Genomic DNA, 18,023 nt, shown 5'->3' on the forward strand with positions numbered 1-18,023 from the left:
GTTACATTGAAACATTACTGTTGGGGGGGTGCAGCCAAGATGGTGGCTGGAAAGCAAGGACTTGCTTAAGCTCTCCCTCAGGTCCTTCCAAACACCTATAAAAATGGCTCTGAACAAATTCTAGAGCTGCAGAACCCATGAGATAGGAGAGGGAAGCAGGGCTCCAGCCAAGGACAGCTTGGATGGTCGTTGGGAAGGGTCTACTGCATGGAGCTGGGAGCACAGCGGAGCACAGCCCAGTGTGGGCTGCGCCAGGACCAACCAGACCAGATGCATGGCAGAATAGACAGTAGGGCCCTGAATCATTGAGCTGTGGCAGTCACCAGACTTCTCAACCCACAAATGCCAAAGATAACAGAGAAGGTTAGTAGGAAAAACTTCTGGACAGAGTGAAAGGAGTTCATGGTGGGCCACCACCCTGGGGCGGCGGAGGTGGTGCAGCTCTGAGGCTGCTTACAGAGCTACAGCTGCAGTTGCTTCCAGCCCCAGTACCACCTGGTGGCAGGAATTAAGTGGTGGATCCGAGCAGGAGTGCAGAGCCTGCTTTGCCCTGCCTGGATCTGGGCCGCAATCCTGGTTGGTAGTTCTTGAGGGAGAAGGAGTACTGGTGTGGCAGAGCTTGCTGTGTAGAAGTAGCTCTGAAAACAGCAGCACAGACGCTCAAACTTGAGACAAAGTACTCTCTACTCTATAAGCAGTCATACCCTGACAAAAAGCTCAAGGGTCAAGTAGTTGGCTGGGAACATGAAAAGGCAGCAAAAATGGTCTCAGATTTAGACTTAGACTTTGGAATCTTTTTTTGGTGACAAAGAAGACCAAAACATACAGCCAGAAGAAGTCAACAAAATCAAAGAGCCTACATCAAAAGCCTCCAAGAAAAACATGAACTCAGGCCATGGAAGAGCTCAAAAAGGATTTGGAAAAGCAAGTTAGAGAAGTAGAGGAAAAATTGGGAAGAGAAATGAGAGTGATGCAAGAAAATTGTGAAAAACAAGTCAATGACTTGCTAAAGGAGACTCAAAAAAAATACTGAAGAAAATAACACCTTAAAAAATAGACTAACTCAAATGGCAAAAAAGCTCCAAAAAGCCAATGAGAAGAATGCCTTGAAAGGCAGAATTAGCCAAATGGAAAAGGAGGTCCCAAAGACCTCTGAAGAAAATACTACCCTAAAAATTAGATTGAAGCAAGTGGAAGCTAGCGACTTTATGAGAAATCAAGAAATTATAAAACAGAACCAAAGGAATGAAAAAATGTAAGAAAATGTGAAATATCTCATTGGAAAAAACACTGGCCTAGAAAACAGATCCAGGAGAGATAATTTAAAAGTTATTGGACTACCTGAAAGCCATGATCAAAAAAGAACCTAGATATCATCTTTCAACAAATTATCAAGGAGAACTTCTCTGATATTCTAGAGCCAGAGGGTAAAATAGAAATTGAAAGAGTCCTACAATCGCCTCCTGAAAAAAGATCCCCAAAAGAAAACTCCTAGGAATATTGTCACCAAATTCCAGAGCTCCCAGATCAAGGAGAAACTTCTGCAAGCAGCCAGAAAGAACAATTTGAGTATTGTGGAAACACAATCAGGATAATACAAGATCTAGCAGCTTCTACATCAAGGGATTGAAGGGCTTGGAATATGATATTCCAGAGGTCAATGGAGCTAGGATTAAAACCAAGAATCACCTACTCAGCAAAACTGAGTTTCATGCTCCAAGGTAAAATATAGACTTTCAATAAAATAGAGGACTTTCAAGCTTTCTCAGTGAAAAAAGCAGAGCTGAATAGAAAATTTGACTTTCAAACACAAGAATCAAGAAAATCATGAAATGGTAAACAAGAAAGAGAAATCATAAGGGACTTACTAAAGTTGAACTTTTTTTGCTTACATTCGTACATGGAAAGATGATGTATGTAATTCATGAGACCTCAGTGTTAGGGTAGCTGAAGGGAATATACATATACATACATACATATATATATATATACAGACAGAAGGCATAAGGTGAGTTGAATATGAAGGGGTAATATCGAAAAAAATAAAATCAAATTAAGGGATGAGAGAGGAATATATTGAGAGAGGGAGAAAGGGAGAGATAGAATGGGATAAATTATCTCACATAAAAGTGGTAAGAAAAAGCAGTTCTGTAGGAAGGGAAGAGGGGGAAGGTGAGGGGGAATGAGTGAATCTTGCTCTCATCGAAACTGACTTGAGGAAGAAATAACATATACACTCAATTGGATATCTTACCCCACAGGAAAGAAGGAGGAAGGGGATAAAAAGGGGGGGGGATGATAGAAGGGAGGGCAGATAGGGGGAGGAGCAAACACTTTCAAAAAGGGACAGGTTAAGGGAGAAAACTGAACAAAGGGGAACTGGATAGGAAGGAACAAAATATAGTTAGTCTTTCACAACATGAGTATTGTGGAAGGGTTTTACATAATGACACACATATGGCCTATGTTGAATTGCTTGCCTTGTCAGGGAGGGTGGGTGGGGAGAGAAGAGGGGAAAGAATTTGGAACTCAAAGTTTTAAAAGCAGATGTCCAGAAAAAAGTTGTTTTTGCATGTAACTGGGAAATGAGATATACACGCAAAGGGGCATAGAAATCTATCTTGCCCTACAAGAAAGTAAGGGAAAAGGGGATGGGGGGGAGTGGGGTGACAGAAGGGAGGGCTGACTGGGGAACGGGGCAATCAGAATATATGCCATCTTGGAGTGGGGGGGGGAAGGGGAGAAATGGGGAGAAAATTTGTAATTCAAAATCTTGTGGAAATCAATGCTGAAAACTAAAAATATTAAATAAATAATAAAATGAAATAAAAACCATTACTGTTTCTTATTATTTAAAAATGATGCCATTGGGTTTTCCATCAATTGGAATGTTTATATTTTAGAAATTCTAAAAAAAAAAAAAAAAACAAGAAAGAAATTCTATAGGAAATCATTTTGTTCAACTTAGTGACTTTGGCCAACCACATTCCCTTTTTCTCTGTTTGTATCAATCCAATCTATGAATAAAGATTTCCTAGTGTGAATGTAGTATGTCTCTTATCTTGTTATTTTGCTTCTGGCCTGAAGGTAAAGCGTTTTCATATCTATTTTGCATATACTTTGCATACGCCTAATATGTAGGTATTATCTTCCTTAATAAAATGTAAGGTCCTTGAGGATAGGAATTGTTTCTCTTCTCTATTTGTATTACCAGAATCTAGTCTAGTGCCTAAAGCATAGTAGATCCTTAATAATTGCTAAACCAACTGCTCCCTACCTTTCAACAATGCCATTGGGAGATGATGGAGGATTCCACTGGAAGTAGGCAGTCCTGGAGGTCAATGTCTGGATCTGGGGAGGGGGCTGCTGGGAAGGTGGAGCAGTGTGAGTGGTCAGTTGAGCCACTGGTCCCTTGCTGCAACAATTGAAACAGGTACAGGCTTCTACCCCAATGGAATAAGTAGTGAAAGGCTCCAGGTCATGGATTGTCTGCTGGGTGGCCATACCTTCAGACAACTATAAGAAGTTATGAGAAAAAAAAATTCACAAATCAGCACATGTTTATTATGTACACAAGGATATAAAATGGTAAAAGATGCAAAATTTAGATAAGGCTCAGTCCTTGCTTTCAAGGGACTTAACAGAGAGACAATACCTAAGAGTTCTGTGTAGTGTGGATAGAGCTCTGGACGCAGAATCAAGGTTTGTATTCAAATCCTGATTCTGGTCAAGTCACAACCTTTATCTGCTTGAGTTTTCTCATCTGTAAAATGTGGATAAAAATAGCACCAACCTCCTAGTGTCGTCATGAGGATAAAATGTGTTAATATTTTTAATGCAATTTGCAAACTTTAAAGCTCTATAAAAAAACTAGCTATTATTATCGTCACTGTTGCTGTTGTTATTATTTTCTGCTTTTAATCACAGGATTTAGAACTGGAAGAAATCGTACCAATCATTTAGTCAAACTTTCTCATTTTACAGAGAACACTGAGGCCAACAGAAATTACCTGCCTAAGGTCACACCAATAGCAGGTGTATGAAACAATATCTGAACTAAATCAAGTACTCTCGCCACTGCATCAGGCTGCTGTTTGAGAAAGAGAGGAAGAACATTAGGTAAAGCACTATATAAATACAAGAGTTTATTACTATGTGATTTTGAGGAATTCAAGTCCCATATCAGCAACTTCATCTGTAAATTTCATGGATTTAGACTAGATTATTTCTCTGATCCCTGCTTACTCTTTCATTGTATTATTTCCACAGTGAGAGTTTTTTTAATCACTAAAGTGAAATTCTAAAAGATGCTGGGGCATTTCTTTCTCAAGAGGTCTTGATTAACTTGTATCCACATGCATAGGAATAACTTTGGTGTAAAAGCAATACTAGTAAAAGCACGAATTCCTAGAATGGACTTCAAAATTCATCTAATCTAGTTTTGCCTCAATGGGAATTTTGAGGAGTTTGTTTCATCCCTCTGTTTCTTTTGGTTGTCCAATACTCTAGGCCTGTCTTTGGATTGCCTAGAATGGGTAGCTGAGAAGGTGATTCAAGGAATTGGGGTTGAGGAATACATCTATTGGTTACAAGGAATATTTTCTTTGAGTAGTTCTAACTGCCTTACAATCTGTCACTGGTATCCATAAGGAAGCTCATCTTCTGTGGGTGCTGTAGTCATGATTTGGGCCTATTACCTAGCTGGTTTGCATCTGAATGTTGGTTCTTGGGCAACTAAGACATCTTTTCATTAACAGTTTCATATCTCTTCTCCTCATGCCCCAAATTCATATTTTTATTAGAGCTTCTGCCATGTGGTGAAACAGATTGGTTAATGTTTCCTTTCCTTTCTCTGTTCCTGGTGGGGATTGCTGCTAATTGAGCAGGAAGATGAAGAAATCTTGGGTACCTGGTCTACGGTAGGCATAAATCAAGTGACTTTGGTCAACCATAAATTGAATGATCATTCCCCCGATCAGTCAAGACTTAATTATCCTAAGCAGAATGTTGTAGTGGAATGAAGTTGGGCAAAACAGCTCCTAATAATTGCTTTAATTTCATATTCACTGATTATTCATTCATTCTTTTCATTTTTGATAGTGATAATTTTTGGTTTTCTTTTTAAAAATCAAATTAGCCAATGGTTTATTTTTTTTCATAAAATCAACTCACGGCTTTATTATTTTCACTTTCCTACTTTCAATTCTGTTAATCTCTCTTTTCATTTTTAGGATTTCTATTTTTGTTGTTAAATTGAGGATTTTTAATTGGTTGTTTTTCTAGGTTTTTTTTTAGTTGCATGTTCAGTCCATTGATCTGCTCTTTCTTTTATTAATGTAAGCATTTAGAGAGATCAATATTCCCCTAAGTACTGCTTTGGTTGTGAATGTTATAGTGGAAAGAGCTCTGGCCAGAGTTCTAGGAGTCCTGTGTGTGAATCCTGTCCCTGTCACTTGGTAACCTAGAAAACCTCATGCTGTTCTTGAGAAAACAAGGAATTCAGAACCACTAGCTTTGGAGTCAAATCTCCATTCTTCAACTCGCTACCTGTTTGACTTTCGGCAAGTCATTCGGCCACCCTGAGCCCCAGTTTCCTCCTTTGCAAAAGTAAAGTGGACTCTAAGGTCATCTCTAATTCTAAGTCCTGAGAGGCAGTGCTTCAGAGAAGGTAGAGCGTTGGACTTGGAGTCAGGAAGATGTTGGTTCAACTCCTGCCTCAAACGTTGGCTAGCCACATGACCTTAGGCAAGTTACCAAAACTTTATTCTGAGCCAAACTTTCTTCATTTGTAAAATAAATGGATTTGACTAGATGGTTAATGAAATCCCTTCCAACTTTAAATCTAAGATCCTCTGATCCCAAATCACTTCAACTCTTTGAATTCAGTTTCTAAAATGAGGATAAAATACTAGACTTGGAGAAGCAGAACTCTATATTTCTCACAACTTTGCCAGTAATAGGTAGAGTTTTCACCCATTTGATTTACTTTTTCAGGCTTCTGAACACATTTAGGGGAACTTTCATATGTTAATTTATTAGTCTTATCTTCAGCTCATTTCACTTTAACGACTTTCATATTTTTTATATTTCAAAACAATTAATTTGACTTGGGGAATTATTCTTGTCTTTCTGGACAAAAACTTAGTTAAGTAAAGAAATCAGTCTTGCTTAACTAAGCAGAGGGCAATTGAAAACAAGAAGAAAGAAAAAGGAAGGAAAGAAGGAAGGAGGGAAGGAAAGAAGAAAAGAAAGGAAGAAAGAAAGAGAGAGAGAAAGAGAGAAAGAAAAAAGAAAGAAAGAAAGAAAGGAAAGAAAAGAAGGAAGAAAGGAAGGAAGGAAAGAAAAGAAGGAAGGAAAGAAAGAAGGGAGAGGAAAGGAAGGAGGGGAAAAAAAGGCCTATGGAGAAGAGTATGCTATCGCCCTAATATACAGGGAAAACAGTAACCCAAGACAGATACACCCCCAGTTGTCCAGAAACAAAACAAAACAAAAAAAACCCCAAGACGTTAGGTGAAACAACACTGCTGGGGGCAAGGAGTTCTATAACAAAAGGGTTATAAATTGTGGGATCCAATTATAATGTATTAACAATGATATTGGGAAAGATGTGTTGGCTAGGGTAACTTTATATGGGCTTTCCCTATACAGTGTCTTCTAGTAAACGATTCAGATACTCACCACCATCTCTGCCCCTCTGGTGTGGTTAGAGAACAGCCTGTAAAGACTCACAATACCATTGGGCTTCAAAGGAGTGCTAATATTGACTACAGCTTGAGTGGAGAAGACAGCATGGAATTTTGGAGCTTGGAGGCCTTCTGGTGGAGCTGGGCCTGTTTTACATTGTGCCCAGCTACTGGGTGTCTTTCCTGCTGAATTCCCAGACCAGACCTCCAAAATAAAAACAGGCAAGTTATAAACTCATAAGCAAATTACCCTTGAGTTGAAATGAAGTGAGAACAGTGTAAACTTTGGGATTATTGCATCATCTTACAATTCAGTAGTATGATAGACAAGTTATAGGCTTAAAGACAAGTGGTACGCTCATACTGTGAGTGAACCTTATTCTTTTTATGCAATGGACATACTAACACAAAGGATCCTTGATTCAAAATTCAGCAGCTTGAATTAAGCTTGATTAAAAAATGCCTGTCTCTGAGAGCCACGCCAAGTGATTTTGTCAGCTTCCCTCAACTGGATGGATCTGCAGACTACATAAAACTCAGCAGTTATTAAACATGGTCCCCACCAAATCTGCATGAAAATTAAATTTTCCTTTCATCAAGAAGGGAATAAACATATGGAAGGATGCATAATCTTATTTATCAAAAATCATTTGTATAATTAAACACGAATATCCTAAAAGGTTGCCTTAGGTCATCATTTGCATGAGTAAGTAATTTGTAGAATGTCAGGTACAATAGACAGAATAGATGGATGTGTGAGTGTATAGGGTTAAATTAGGCTCAATAATAGCCAACTACATAGTGATCAATCAGGATGATAGATCTAAGTGGCAATACGAGAAGACTGTCTGAGCGATTTTTAGTAGAAGTATCCCTTAGTAAGCTTTCATGTTGAACAATTCTAACTTCAGTAAATTTTTTTCTCATTCAATGTCTTCTCTACTGCTTTTTTTCTTTTAAAGTTTGCCCCAAGCTTCTAAGGAGAAACCCAGAGAACATTTTCAATTTTATAACATGCAGGTTCAAGGAACATCAAGCATTAAAAATATGAGAGAAGTTGTCAGTGAAAATTTTTGCAGTGAGAACCAAAAGCTTTTTTTAATTCATTTTTTATATCATCAATATTTGAAATTAGTTTCATTCCCTCCCAGAACACTATTTATAATAGCTAGCACTTACTGAGTCCTCTGTGGTTTGTAAAGCACCGTATGTTATTTCATTAGATCTGAGAATGGGTATTTCTATCCACTGTGGACAGTATCCTTTAGGGAAGTGAAATTTCTGATAAGCTTAGTCTCCAATTCAGTGGTTTTCAGACTGGTGCTCAAATGTATTTATCTAAAAACTCCTCGCTGATAGAAAGATTCACCAGCAGTACATCCAAATAATAATTATAATATCTGATATTGATATAATGGCACTCTAAGGTTTTAAATTAAGGGCAGCTAGGAGGTGCAGTGGATGGAGTGTCTGGCCTGAAGTCAGGAAGACTCATCTTCTTGAGTTCAAATCTAGCCTCAGATACTTATTAGCTATGTGATCCTGGGCAAGTCACTTTTTGCCTCAGTTTCCTCAGAAGGAAATGGCAAACCACTCCAGTATCCTTGTCAAGAAAACCTGAAGTGAGGTTATGGAGAGTTAGACAACTGAAACAATTCATTTATGAGAGTAGTGGCATCAGTAAAGTTACATATAACATTTTGTCAGTCTCGAGGGCTAAGTTTCATCATGGAGACATATTTTTTCCTTCAATTTTTAAAAATTTATACATAATTATAAATACTGTACAACCTCATCATAATATTGGTATTGGAAGGACAAATCCCTTCTCTAGACTCACTCTGTTACTAGGTACAATACATTCCAGAGGGCATAGATGCATAAAATGTTGGTACCAAAGTCCTCAGACATCAAGTAGTCTCTCATTTTTTGTATGTATGAGGACATATTTTGAACCATCCAAATATAATAATAATAATTATTATGTAATCAGTATTAACAATAATAATTACATAATAATAAAATACTAATTATTATATAATAAAATAATAATGAACCTTGTTATAATGGTACTCTATTATATAATTGTATATGTACATATTTGTATATATACATATTAACATATATGCATAAAAATATAGAGAAGAAGGAAATGTGATTTTGTCAATTTGGATAAATCCGAGAATGAGAGCTTATCATCTGCAAAACAATCTTGATTTTGTCTCTTGCCCAGTGGATAAGTCCCAGGGACTTGATTGACCTACACAGTAGTTAAGGAACTTGTTTTGGACTGCACAATAATTAAGCATTAGGTAAAGTATTTAAAAGCAGGTCTTCCTAACTCTAAAACCAGGACTCTACACCAATGACATTTCATACCAGTGGTCTCCAAAGTGATAGCCAAGTCATGACTCCCAGGGGAATGCAGATCAATTGTTTGGAGGATGGGTCACACCTACCTTTTATCTACCAACACCCTCCATTCTTTCTTTTCCTTTTTCCAGCCTCTCCAAGTATGTGCCCATTGTCAGTTCCCCAAGAAGTTATAACCTAACTGCTACCTGGGTACTCACTACAGCTGCTGTGAAGCTGCCATCGGGAATATCTCCAACCCTCCCTACCACCCTCCCAGCATACACAGCCCTGCCCTGCAGATCATCTTCTATCATGGCAATTACCTCATTCTCCACTCCTCACTTTTCATTTTGGGTAGAAAAGAGTGAGTCACACAGTGATGAATGAATTGCCATCCATATTACAGATCTTACATTGCCATTTCCCCAAATCCACCTCTCTTCTGAACTTTCCTGTTACTGTCCATGGCACCACTGTCCTTCTAGTAACCCCTGGTCTCTACCTTAAAATCATGTTCACTCTCCCTCATCCAATATCCAGTCATTTGCTAAATCTCATCATTTCTAACTTCATAGAATCTCTTGCATTTTATTACTACTCATATAGCTACCGCCCCAGTTCAGAACATCATCTCCTTTCTCCTGGACTATTGTCTCATCTTCTTCTGTCTCATCTTTCCCTCCTCTAATTTATTCTTCACACAGCTACCAATTTAAGAAATGATTTTCTTTTTTGCACATATATGACCATGTCACTCAGTAAACTCCAGTGGTTCTATACTGACCCTAGGATCATCTTTATCTCATCCTTTTAAATTTCTATTGTACAACTGTTATGATATGCATAATTATTAGCACAGTAGCATTATACATAATTTATAAATAAACACAGAAATAAATGCATATAGGCTCAAAAATTCTTCACTGATAGAAGTGCATGATCAGAAAAGTATGGAGACGCCTACCATATATCACACTTCCTGGTATATATGCTTATATCACACAAACAGATAAACACATTTCTTAAGACTGGTTGATAATATGTATTTTCTATATATATGTCTCTTTATAGATGGATAGAACTTCTAGCAAAAAAACTAGACAGGAAAAGAACATTTTTGTCCATTAGGGTATAATAACAGGCATGCGCAGGAACAAATGTCCTTTTGTCTTTGATGGAAGACCTTCATAACACATTGCTATTTTCTTTTCTTAAAAAAAATAATCATTCAATTTGAGATCAAAACAACACTCATAGAAATCAACATGCATATGCAAAATAGGAACAGGGCATTTACATGAGCTTCAGTGAAAATGGATAGCAGTTAGCGTGGAGGGAAAGCTAGAATGAGATTAATGAGAGGCTGTGGATTTCAACAAAGTGTTCATAAAGACTGTGTTTTTATGACATTAAAATATCCATTTGAAAAATAAAAATGTTCCTCAATAACCTGAATATTTTGTTTAAATACTGAAAATATCCTTACCCCCAAATCGTTGGGGATGGAAGAGCTATAGAATCATAGCTTTAGAAAAGGAAGGGTCCTCAGAAGTAATCGAGTCCAACCCTTTTATTTTAACTTATGAAGAAACCCAGGCCCAGAGCACTTGCCCAAGGTCATACAGGTAATTATTTCTAGCAAGGCTGGAGACAGAGGAATTGAACTCTAAATGTGTTTGTTTGTTTAAAAAGAATGATGGTCCCCAAAATATAGATATAGGAATGTAACTTTAAACTATATACAGGATCATAAAGCCAGAAGGAATCTTAAGATTCATCGAGCTCAATGCTCTCATTTTGCTGATTGGGAAACTGAGGCCCAGAAAAGTTAAGTGACTTTTTCAAGGTCACATGGGTAGTATGTTTCAACCCATGTCTTTGGGTTCCAAGTTCAATGCACTTTCCCACTATTATATTGTCTCTGGTTGTAAAAGATAGCAGTTTGTCCCATAAAACGACTGGTAGGCAACAGGATGATAGCTGGTACACATATAGGAGTTCAAGGTTTATAAAGGACTTTATAGTAATATTTCCTGTAGTTAACTGTTGAGTCATTTTTCATTGGTGTCCGATTATTCATGACTCTATTTGAGCTTTTCTTGGTGAAGATACTGGACTGGTTTGCCATTTTCTTTTTCCAGCTCATTTTACAGACGCAGAAACTGAGGCAAACAGGGTTAAGTGACTTGCCCAGGGTCACACAGGTAGTAAGTGTTTGAGGCCAGATTTGAACTCAGGAAGATGAGTCTTCCTGACTCCAGGTTGTCACTCTAACCACTGTATCACCTAGATGCCTTATAGATGAGGCAATTGAGGTTCAGAAGGGTATAGTAGGATTTGCCAAAGGTGTAAGGAATTGTCTTTGTCAAATCGAGTTTTTAAAGCACTGTTTTTGTTAATAGCAAAGCAGTGATTCAAACCCAGGACTTTTGACTCCATTTCTAAGTGGTTGGGCCTTTCACCTTGCGCAGAGACAGGAAACACATCTAGGGTAGGGTGGTGGAGACTCCACCACATAGTTTCACTCTGGAAGCCTCCTCAGGTAATCTCATATCCTCCAGATAGCTAGGTAGAAGAAGAAGTGGGTATGACTAAGAACTGAGAACCTTTAAAGATGTTTGAGGAATGGCCTCAGATGAAGTGGGAAAGATATACATCTAGACACTCAGACATAATCATCTGAAGCATCTGTAAAATAAGAGGGTGAGATGAGAAGGCTTATGAGGTTTTTTTCTACTCCTCAATTTGTGTCTTTCTGCAGAAGACTTGCAGATCTCTATATCGTGATGAATGAAGCATCTGAGATATAGTTTTGGGGTAATCAATAATCGATTTTTTAATTATGGCTAGCAAATAATCAATACCTTTGGTGTTCCCAACAGGTGGAAATAAATTCTCATTGGTTAACAATTAATGAGAATGAATATTATAATGGGAGGTGGGCTTATTCTAATAAGGGACTGGGGGAACTTGACTGTCTTGGACAAAGAAACTGATCTCAACCTAGACCACATCTGCCTTGGGCAATCTAGACAAAGGGATCCACCTCCCCTCATACCACTTAGTTGGACCAGGGGCTGGAATTCACCTAGATCAGATTCACTTGACCCTTTAGTCAGAAATAAAGTTTCCTAGTTGGGTGGGGTCCCACCCAAGATTGAGCAGAATGTTAACCCAAATTCATCATCAGCCCTGTCCTTTAGAGGCTGCCTTGACCTAGTCTTTAAATGAGGAAATAGAAAGGGAGAAAAATCCTGGGTATCACCAACTCTATATTAGTGATTGGTTATTAATAATTACTTCTCTCAGTATCTAGCACCTAGTCACTCCTGAATTCCAGTTCTGCATCACCAACTGTTTATTAGACATTTCAAACTGGATGTCCCAGAAATAGTTCAGAGTTAAAAAATACAAAACATTGTCCCCACTTCCCCACCCTTCTTATGAATGCCCATATTACTGTCAAGGGCATCATTAACCTTCTAGTCACTTAGGTTTGCAACATTTGTGTTACTCTCAACTCCATCTTGGCCTACACATGCAGTCATTGCCAAATCTTACATTTCTGTCCCCACATTTCTCATACACATCCCCTTTTCTCCACTCATACAGCCACCACCTTAGTTTAAGCCCTTAACACCTCTGCAATAGCTTCTCATTGGTGTCCCTACCCAACGTTTCTAACCACTCCAATGTATCTGCCATAGAATTTCCAAAGTGGTCTTTCCAAAGTGTAGATCTGACCTTGCCATTCCCTACTCCTCAAATGCCAAATTCCCCTAATACCTTTTGATCAAATATCAACTCGTTTGGCATTTAAAGCTCTTCTCAATCTATTCCCTTGCTTCTTTTCCAGTCATAATATATTGTTTCTCTCTATGAACTCTCTAGCAAAGGCACATAAGCCTACCTGCCATTCCTCACGCAAGATGCTCCACCAGCATCTTTGGGCCTTGGCTCTGATCCCCTTTCTCTCCTCCTCCTCTGAGAATTGCATGCTTCCTTCAAGACATAGCTCATGCACCGCCTTCTGCCAGAGGTCTTTCCTGGTCCCCTCAGCTACCAATACCTACCCTCTAATATTACCTTGTATCTACTCTGCATGAATCATACACACACACACACACACACAGAGATATGCATATGTATACAAAACCTATTTTATATATACATATATTCTCCCTTAGAATGTAAGCATCTTTAAAATAGAGACTTTTGCTTTCATATCCTCAACATCGTTTATGGCAATTCTTGGCACATAATAAGTCTTTAAAATATTTGTTGAATGATTAATTTATGACAGGTTCAAGTCTTGCCTCTGACATATACTGACTGTGTGACCATGGACAAATCATTTCACTTCTCAGTGATGGAGGTAGCTCTCTTTGATTATAAAGTTGTAGACAAGGTTCTGGCCTGTATGGATCGAAGGAGTTCCCTATACCGATAAAATCATAGTTCTAGTAACTAAACCTATAGTAACACAGGATTTGGATCATTAGCTCAAGGAAAATAAGAAGAATTCTTTGGGACTTCTCCTATAATTTTGCTTATGGTGAACTAAGATGACCAAGTACAGCTCTATCCGGGAGGTTGGAAAAGATGGTGATAATGGGCCTATAATTTCATTTGTCTAGAGAACTGGTCAGGAAAATCTCCAGCTGTTTGGCCCTGGGCAAACTTGACCATTTTCAGCATCTGTAAAATGGGAATTATAACAGCACCTACTACTCAAGGATCTGCTGAGGATCAACTAAGATAACATACATACAGTGGGTTGTAAGCCTTAAAGCACTAGTTATTGCTAGTTGTTATTACTGTTATTATTAGTAGATAGGTCAACTGAATTTCTCTACTCCTAAGCAACAACCTATGTGTGACCCAGGGTCACACATCCATTATATGTCAGAAAGGAGACTTAGACTCAGAACTTCATGAATCTGAGGTTTCCTCGATCCGCTCTGACATGTCGCTGTTTAGGATGGGGGAAAAATTCAAGTGAAAAATTAGTTGCCTTATAATAAATAATGGATAAAGTAAATGTTATCCATTAACAGTATATATATGGTATAAACCAGAAAGGGCTGAGGGCAAACAGGATGGGGCAGGGACTTCCACAAAAAAGGAAGAATCAGTATTTCATTCTCAGTCAACATGGAAAAGACTTGTTAAGAATGTGAATCTTAAACAACCAAGACTGAGTTCAGAGTGGCAGATTTCAATACTAAGGCTTCATAATCCATACCCTAGAGCTGGACTACTAATGAAAAATAAATAAGAATGCTGATGATCACTTGCGCTCATGTAATCTTCACAGTTCTCTTTTTTTTCTTTCACCTTTTGTTTTTCATTGACTGAAAAGAATCAAAACACCAAAGCAGGAAATATTCATTGAGAACAGTGCCATTTGCATAGACTGCAGTTAGTCTGAACATGGTCCCTCTATGGAATCCTAGGACTCGGATGATGACAATTTACAATACAATAGTAAATGTGAGGATGAGCTAAAAGGAAAACAAAACAAAACAAAATGCTCATAACTATGAGTTATGAGTCTTGCAAAGTGGGTTGTTAAGAGAAAATAGTGATTCTTTCTCTTTGGTACTGTTTGCATATGTATGTTGGGGAGACGAGATGTGAGAAGGAACCTCCCCCATATTTTTTTGCACCCATAGTTCTATGGGTGTGGAATGAAGCATATAATGTCAGACTCTTTTTGACATATTGGTTTTCCTGAAAACTTTTTTTTTTCACTGTGTTATAATGGATGGCTCTCTGGGAGGGGAAGAAGAGAGAGATACACTGAGAAATATAGGCAATGTAAAAACAAAAGATATCAATAAAATTGATTTCAGAAAATTCACAAACTGTGTTTCATGGAAATCTGGAGCTATGTGCAATATAAAAAGGGATTCTATGAGAAAAACAATATAAGATGGTGATATTTGCCTCAAATATTAAATATGAAGTTATGCATGGATCAAATCTATGTGATACCCATGGCAACCTTTTTGCATGAAACATGTTTAATTTTCTCTTTTTTAGTTCCCAATTTTCCAATCCCACTTTACCCATTGGGGATTCCAAACCCTCAGATTCCCACAAGGCAGCATTTCAGGAATCTGTCAATATGTTTTATGCCCAAACATACTTCAAAGCCAAATTTAGTTTGGCAAATGATTTGGATGAACATATAAGGTGCTTTAAGATTTCTCTCCTAACTCAGGCATCACTTATAGATGTGACACATAAACTCGATGTAAACTATTGGCTGTGAATCTATTAACAAACTAGTATCAATGACCTACAAATTAGTAGGCTATGTCTCTGTTGATGTTTCTGTTATCAACCTAATGATTTGTTTACTTAACTGATGTCAGCTGTTCTCTGGTATGTCAAACCCAAACAAATTATGCTTATTCTTACTTTTTTTTGTTCAAGGATAATCATTCCATGCTTTTGTTGTGGTTTCTATTTTTTTAAACATCTTTTTAACGAAAAGAATCTGTTACTAAGGTGCCCAAATTATATTGAGATGGAAATAATTAGTCCAATTCACCTATTAGATAGGCTTTGGCCTGTTGTGAATCTGGGAACATCTAAAAGCAGCATAAAGCTCCAGAGAGCATGTGACTGCACCTCCCCAAAACAAGCTTTTAGGTTTTTTGGCAACATGATGAGCCAGGTCAGGGACAAGGCCTAAAGACTACATGGACTAGCTTGGGGTTGTAGGACAAGTGATTTTCTATATGTCTTAGCTATGAGTAACCGTAGACAGAAGTCCAAGCAGGTGTGCATAAGTAAGTTCGAAAGGAGGTGGCATGTAGAAATCCAGGCTGAAAGCAGCTATTAGGGAGTTCCGACAGCAGAGAGTAAGTACTGTATTATGTGAATCCTATTAAAGGGATGCACACAAATAAAACCTAGGTCTCTTGAATCCCAGGACAATGATCCTTCTGCTAGACCATATTGCCTTCTTTGGGTTGCCCAGGTCAGAGATAGGCTAGCAACAAGAAGACAAGACTAACTTGACACTGAACCACTCAAGTCACGAGTCTTATATTTTCCATGTTTGGGGGTCAGGGTGGGCCCAAAATCTGAAAATTAAAAAATTAAACCCATGGATGGTATTTCAGTGGTTACATTTGAGGACACTAAAGGGATGCTGAAGCAAGAAACCCAGTAAATAATTATGAAAGCAGAATTTCAGGTACTATACATTTTCAATTTCTAGCCACGTTATAACTTATGTACAGTTCTACTTTGGATTACCTGTAGTGTAATCAGATATTCAAATAAATCCAGTACATGTATTTACTTGACTATCTTACTACTGAAATAAACATTACCGTGTTTATCACAATGGCCACAGTTCAAGACAGGCCCTGATTCATAAAGTATCTCCTCTTAGACATCTCAGAAGCAATTCCCCATAGCTATGGTGTCTCTGAGACATACTGGTTTTCTTTTCTTCAGTTTGGACCAGGAGTATGTTGATCCAGCTCAAACCTACTTGTGAGGGCTGATTGTTAAATTTTCATTGTAACTATTTACAAGTGGGAATCCACAGAAACTACAAATCAGGGCCTAACTGTTTATCTTATGGTCTAGGCTCAAGAAAGTATTAATAATGCAGATCAAAGTTAATTGTGTATTGTGTATACTTTTTTGGTTGGGGGGAACCAATTGTTAAACTTTTACCAGCACATCCTTGGTTTGGACCCAGCTGAGCACTTTTCTATGGATCTTCAAGGACAAGAAAATACACATACAAAACATTTATTCTCCTCCTAGAATTTTCCTGGCTGACTTTCTGGCAGAATGAATGTGAGGGATTTACTTCATGTCTCTGAGCCTCAGTCTTTTCTGTAAAATGAGGACAATAATATTTGCATTATCTATCACTCAGGGTTATTGGGACAAAATCAATTTGAAAATCTTAAAGTGCTATACAAGATGACCCAAAGGTCTTAGCTCAATTTTAAGCTTTAATAGTTTAAATAGTTGTAACAACAATGTTGCTAGCAACTGTGGAGGTGCCAAGAAGACCAACAACAAGAGCACACAGGAGGGCTGCTAGCACAGGTTCTTTGATCTGCTTTTCTAAGGAAAGCAACTTTAAGGGGTTAACAATCTCAATTTAGTTAACCACACATATATCACTCACTTAGTTCAGGCGGAAAAGTCAGCACCCTGAACTTCAGGGAAAATACAAACAGAAATTACAAACAGAAATTATATAAACAGAGCAAAATAACACAAATCAGCAGGCAGGTTTCTATCTGTCCAGAGCAATACATACACAGTTATCAGAGAGAAAAGCACCAACATCTGGGTTTTTAAAGCCGGGGGTAGGGGGTGGGGTCCTATGGCTACCCAGATCCTGGTCTGGCCAAATCACCAATACTTTTCCAATGAGTGTATCCCCAAAAGCAAAATGCCAACCTCAGAGCTCAGATACCCTGTTCAGTGCCCTGAGGGTTCAGAGCCTACTTAGCAAAAGGGGTGTGGGAAAGATCTTTAATCCCTAGCACCACATCATATACATTGTTTCCAATCAATGACTCTTGATTCAACAAAGACAAGATTGAAAGACACCTGATTGGATTGCCTTAGTGCTGAGAAGCACTCCATGACAACAAAAGGTCCCACTTTACTTGCCCTGACATTTTAAAGGCAAGACTCATCAAAGATACTTGATTACCTCAGTGCTGAGAGGCACTCCAAAACAAAAGACAAAAGTCCCCACTTTACCAGACTATTCAAAGGCAAGACTCATTAAAAACACTTGATTGCCTTAGCATTCCAAAAGAGGAAACTGTGGAGGGAAAAAAAGCCCCATCCTGCTTAACATTACAATAGTTAATAGTTAAGCTTAAATAGCTTAATAATTTTAAGCTTTAGTGGCTTAAAATTGCACTAAGACTTTTGGGACACTGTATATAAATGTTATTATAATTGCTATTATTTTTATTACTAATATCG

General features: G+C 38.0%; 1 protein-coding gene across 1 annotated transcript in view; it reads right to left on the minus strand.

Moving 5' to 3' along the window:
- The window catches only part of USH2A (usherin), a 991,863-nt gene that overhangs the window by 30,917 nt on the left and 942,923 nt on the right, over positions 1–18,023 (minus strand). Inside the window, exons 64-65 of the mRNA XM_036755334.1 lie at positions 6,679–6,888; positions 3,278–3,516 (exon numbers count right to left, since the gene is read on the minus strand). Of these exons, the coding sequence (XP_036611229.1) occupies positions 3,278–3,516; positions 6,679–6,888 (449 nt within the window). The remainder of the gene's footprint in view (positions 1–3,277; positions 3,517–6,678; positions 6,889–18,023) is intronic.

The sequence above is a fragment of the Trichosurus vulpecula genome, chromosome 4, assembly GCF_011100635.1.
Source record: "Trichosurus vulpecula isolate mTriVul1 chromosome 4, mTriVul1.pri, whole genome shotgun sequence".
Lineage (NCBI taxonomy): Eukaryota > Metazoa > Chordata > Mammalia > Diprotodontia > Phalangeridae > Trichosurus > Trichosurus vulpecula.